Raw genomic sequence first — 6000 nt, 5'->3', positions numbered from 1 at the left:
TTCCAGAAGCTCGAGTATAATCGCATTCCCTGATGCTTAGGGAATGGAACGCCTAGATGGTCTGCGTTCTTGAATTCTCTAATGATGAGTATTAATGATGAGTATTAATTAATTAGTGATTAGTGATGATGAAAGAAGATTAATTACATGATGCATTTGGGATTCCAGACAATGGAGTAGGGGTGGTAATCTTGAGATGGATCAAACCAAAGGAAGAATTGCTGCTCTTGCTTGCCTTTGTGTGGCTGAAGCTTGGGGGCTACACAATATAGGATAAAATAGTAAAATTTTAATTAATTATTATTAATAATTTAAAAAAGGGGCTGTAAGGAGTAAAATAGGGGCTATGAATAGAATCACCCAAGTTATATTAATGGTCTCCTCATGATGACCGGCACTAGCATAGAATAGACTAAATTGGGCTATATGATTTTTTGCTTTGAAATCTTTTTGGGCCTGAAGCTCTATGGCCCAATCTAGCTCCGTCAATTCATTTTTGACAATTCTATATTTAAGTTCAATTTTTTAATATTTCATAGATCTATAATTAAACTAGTGCAAATTAGCTTGAGTTGAAAATATATTTTTGTCTCAATCTTCACTCACAATACAATTAATTATCACTATTACATATAGGAAAAATTCAAACATCGAAAGATTTAATTTTGTAAAAAAATTCAACTTGGTTAACTCACTCGGAATTTCCCCATCCAATCTATTTGATGACAAGAGACGAAGGGAATTCTAGTATTGTGAAACAAATTCAAGTATCTAAGAGAATTAAGATTCCCTAAAGAATGGCGAAAACAAGTCCGCCAAATGTTCGACAAAAAGCCAACAAGAAAATAACTGCTTTTATCATACCGGGACTCCATCAAAATCACTTTTCAAAGAAAACCCACAACGAAGAATGAAGAAAAATGTAAGAAAATCAGCAAAACCACTGTCGTTTTCTTCGTGTGATGGCTTCTCGGGAGGCTGAGATCAATGCGTCACGTAGCAGCAGGAATTTTTATAAACTCTAAATCACAAACTCACGAGTAGCAATAAAAAAACAACAATCTAAAGTCCGGTAAAGAACAAAAAAGCAAGAAAGAAAAGCTCATAATATATGCTTGTCTTGAATCAACTTCTCCTCTGTGTTGGAGTAGCTCTCTTCCTTGTCTTCTTCTTGTTCTTCTTGTATGTATATCCAACACCAAAAAAGAATTCCACCAACCATCTTGGCCTTCCAAATCGAATAATGCAACAACCAATTCCAATCCCAACTATGATTCCACTTCCATATCCCATCACCACACTTCTCCATCCAAATCCATCTATAAATCCATAATCATCATCTTCGTCATCTTGTTCTTCTGGCTGCATCCGCTGCCCATTCTCCTCGTTGCATTTTCTCGTCAACGGAAATCCACACAATCTCAAGTTTCCCACGTATGAATCATTCTCAAATGTGGAAAACTGAGTAGATTGTGGTATTTGCCCCACGAGATCATTCATTGAAAGGTTTAATTTCGCAAGAAATGTCAAGCTTGTCAGTTCACTTGGAATACCTCCATCCAATTTGTTCGATGACAAGTCCAATGATTCAAGCACATTTATATTTCCAAGAGATGCAGGTATGTGTCCCATGAGATTATTGTGCGACAAATTCAAGTATCTCAAAGAATTCAGATTACCTATGGAATCTGGAATACTGCCAGAGAAATTGTTGGAGGATAAGTCAATGATTGTAAAGGCTTCCAATAGTCTCTTCAATAATTGATCGAGACCTTTCAAAGTGATTCTCATCTCCAAATATTTTTGAAATGGGTCATAATATCCATCTGTTTGATTTTCCTTTACATCCATCATTGCTCTAAAACTCTTGAAATATCTTTGAGGTAGAGAGCCCACAAATTCGTTCTCTGATATATCTAAAACTTGCAGCTTAGGAAATGGAAGGTTGCTTAGTGAAGGGTGCGACATGTTACCTTCAAACTTGTTAGACTTCAAGACGAGCACTCGAAGCTCAGGAAGACCTTCCATCCAAAACGGAAATTCATCTTGTATTCTATTATTTCCAACATCGAGGCCCCTCAGACTTTTGCAATTGATTACGGATTTAGGTAATCTTCCTTGCAATTTATTACCACTCAAATTGATGGACCGAAGACTACACCCTTTGATAAATATTGATGGAATGGGGCCACTAAAGTTATTTGCATTTAAATGAAATATGGACAACGATTTGCTCAAGTTTCGAAAGCATTGTGGAACTGTCCCTTCCAAACTGTTATTTGAGAGTAGAAGAAGCTGAAGGGATGTCAAGTTGCAGATGCTGAATGGAAGCTCACCATTTAATTTGTTGGAAGAGAGTTGTAATATATATAAATTTGATAGATTCCAAATGGTGGATGGTATTGGACCTGGAAGTTTGAGAAGTCAACGTAGATATATATTGCTTTAGAGACAATCTGGATACATAAAGAAACATGGCAATGAAGAAATACATTTTATGCACGTGAAGTATTTTGATAGAAATTAAATTACCTCTTCTATTCTTGTATCACCATGCATGTCTCATATATTTAATGGCATCTTAATTTAATATAGCATTTGCTAATATTGATCCTTAAAATTAATAGAGTTACAATATGGCTGGAAACAACAAATCCAACTATTGTTAAAGTATTTAGTTAATTAAGCACGAGTTAATTAAATGAGAACAACCTAGCAAGTTGAGAAATCAAAGATTCAAAATTAGATAAGTCATCCTTTTCTATTTCATATTGCACATAGAGTGACAAAGGAATTAGACACATCGCATATCTTATATGAACACACGTATAGGCAAATTTCCTTGCAATTTATTAACACTCAAATTGTTAGACTCAAAAATACACCCTCTCATAAATATTGATGGAATGGGGCCACTAAAGTTATTTGCATTTAGATGAAATATGTCCAAAGATTTCCAAACTCGTATTTGAGAAAATAAGAATTTGAAGGGATGTCATGTTGCACATGGAGAATGGAAGCTCACCATTTAATTTGTTGGAAGAGAGGTTTAGGTATTGCAGATTTGATAGATATCCAATGGTGGATGGTATTTGACCTGAAAATTGGAGAACCCTTCATATAAATCACTTTAAATCCATGAGAAATTTTCATTTTTTGGTTTATATCACGACCCTCTAATTTGACTTCTAAATACTCCAATTTATAATTGGTTCACAATTTTCCCTTACAATGTTAGATTTCTTATTATATTTTCCAATAACGTTAATTTTGTCTCATTATTAACGCTATGTGTACTGACATTATTGCGAATAATAATTGAAGAACCCTTCATTTCAATCACTTTAAAGATGGAGGATAGTAAGAAAGACATTTTGTTTTGTACTTGAAAACATACGCTGAAACTTTATTATTTTCTAAATGCCTCTAATGTATAAATCAATTAGTAATGCACACAAGATATTTTGTTACAAATCTTATATTTCCCTGTATCACGAAGACATGCACACCAAGTATACTTGATGACATCATAATTTAACAAATCATCTGTTAACATTGAGAAAATAGAAGATCCAATATGGCTGGAAACAGAAAATCCAACTGCTGTTAGAGTATTTATCTAACTAAGCATAAATTAGTTATATGAGAAGAAGCCAGCAAGCAAAGAAAACAAAATAAGCTAAAGATCTGATCAAGTTTTGCAAGCGTTTCTGCCAAGTTGCAGATAGCAAGGGATGTCAAGTTGTAAATGGAGTGGAAGTTCACCATTTAATTCATTCGAAGAGAGGTCTAGGTTCCATAGATTTGATAGATTCTCAATAGTAGCAAATCTTCACAAGAATTACTTGACAGATAGTTTGAAATATCTTTTCAACAAATTTATGTAATGTTCCATCTCATTTTTAACCACTAAACTGATTTATAATTGAATGAAAGATGGCCAAAGATTTGCTAAAGTTTTCATAGCATTGTGGAATTTCTTATTCCCTAATCAATCTCTTTGATTGCCAAGTCATAAAAGAATTGATTTGATTATTATAACACGACCACAAAAATAATAAGTATAATTAGAACACTATATTTAATGGTTCGTTTTTGTCAATTTGAATACATTATTAGGTGAATATTATATGGTAATTGTTCAATCCAAATAATTTTGACTCGGTTCAATTTAGTCTTGGCAATGGTTCAATTAAGTGGGGCCTCTGATATTTACAAATTGGTTTTCAGTTGTTAAAATAAAATTAAAAAGTCATTTTTTTTTATCAAATCATACGGTTTATTGCTAAAAGATTAATGTACAAGAATTTATATCTAACCTATTCAATGCAGAGTCATATATAGTTAATCTAACCAATCTAAAATCATAATTACTATTAGAAAATTAGTTAGTGGTGTGCTTTCTCTAATCATATGGGCTAATTTGTAAACAATTCCATTTAATAAGATCGATGTAAACCTAGTCAAGAATAGAAAAAGAGAGAGAAATAATAATAATAATAATAATAATAATAATAATAATAATAATAATAATAATAATAATAATAATAATAATAATAATAATAATAAGAAGAAGAAGAGCCCACCGTAGTAATCATGAGCAATATATCTTGTGATATGGGCTAAGTAGTGGTCAATAATTCGGTTTAGAGTCTACCAAAGTAATAGTATCAATTAAGTTTTGTGGGCCCTCTAATATTTACAAATTGGTATTAAGTTGTTAAAATAAACTTAAAATGTCATTTTTTTTAATCAAAGCATATTGCAAAAAGATTAATGTGCAAGAATTTATATCTAATAAATTCAAAGTCACATATAGTCATGCAAAGTTATAAGTATATAGTTAATTTCATAACGAAGCGTGACTCAATTGGTAAAGTTCTCCACTTCCAATTAATAGATTAGGGATTTGAATCACTATTGGGAAAATGAAAAATCGTTACTAATCTTTTTTTTAATAAAAAAGAGAGTAATAGTTGATTTAAAATATGCCTAGAATTTTGGAGACTAGAAGCCTACAAATGCCCTTTATATTCAAATCTAAAACTGTTCTTGTGAGCCTAGAATTTTTGCAGACTAGCTTACTCCGACCCATAAGAGTGTGCATTGTCATTTTTGAACACTACTACACCACTAATTTTTTATTTCTTATTCTAATTTTTTAATAAAATCAATCACTTTTTCAACTCTCAATATAGTTATTTAACATTTTATTAAAACTCGTGCTACAAAAAATGATGCACATTTTTATGGAACGGATAAAGTATTAATTTACAAGACAACTCAATTTGCAAGTCATTATTTGACTTATGTGACAATGCCGCGTGGAAGTCAAATCATTGAACCACAAAATTTGACTTCTACTCATATAACTATTAATTCATCAAAAATATTATAAAAACTTATTTTTGAGGATTAGTTTAGATGGATAAAAGTAAATGTTAATAGATAAAAATGCCCACTTTGTTAATTTTTTTATGAAAGGGTCTTCTTCAATAAAAACATGTATTCAATTGATTCTTAGATAAAATATCATTCAATCAAAAATAGTTTTTATAAAAAATATAGACAACCCAAAATTCTTTTCCATATTTTTGAATTATTTCAAAAACTAAATTATTATTCCAATCAAGTCAATAAAGCATAATTAAAAAAAATGGCATAACAAGGTAGTGAAAGCATGAAATTGAATGACATTATCAACTAATTTCTAAAAAAAAAATCATTAACGTCAAAGTTGTAAAATTTCTTTGGAATAATATAATTTATTAAAAATGGACGTGTAGCAATAATAAACTAAGTAAAGATCTTCTATATTTCTTATAGAAAAGTCGCATATCTTATATGAACACACGTATTGGCAAATTTCCTTGCAATTTATTAACACTCAAATTGTTAGACTAAAAAATACACCCTCTCATAAATATTGATGGAATGGGGCCACTAAAGTGATTTGCATTTAGATGAAATATGTCCAAAGATTTCCAAACTGTTATTTGA

The 6000-nt window shown here is 31.1% G+C and overlaps 1 protein-coding gene across 1 annotated transcript; it reads right to left on the bottom strand.

Moving 5' to 3' along the window:
• Positions 1-1125: 1125 nt before the first annotated feature.
• On the bottom strand, positions 1126-2028 carry LOC131013897 (putative receptor like protein 25). Its single transcript, XM_057941832.1, has one exon. It carries the CDS (start codon positions 2026-2028, stop codon positions 1126-1128), a length of 903 nt encoding a protein of 300 aa, XP_057797815.1.
• Positions 2029-6000: the final 3972 nt, after the last annotated feature.

Source organism: Salvia miltiorrhiza, chromosome 1 (genome assembly GCF_028751815.1).
Source record: "Salvia miltiorrhiza cultivar Shanhuang (shh) chromosome 1, IMPLAD_Smil_shh, whole genome shotgun sequence".
NCBI classification, from domain to species: Eukaryota; Viridiplantae; Streptophyta; class Magnoliopsida; order Lamiales; family Lamiaceae; genus Salvia; species Salvia miltiorrhiza.
Note: the sequence above shows the minus strand (reverse complement) of the source record. Positions and strands in the feature narration are given on the sequence as shown.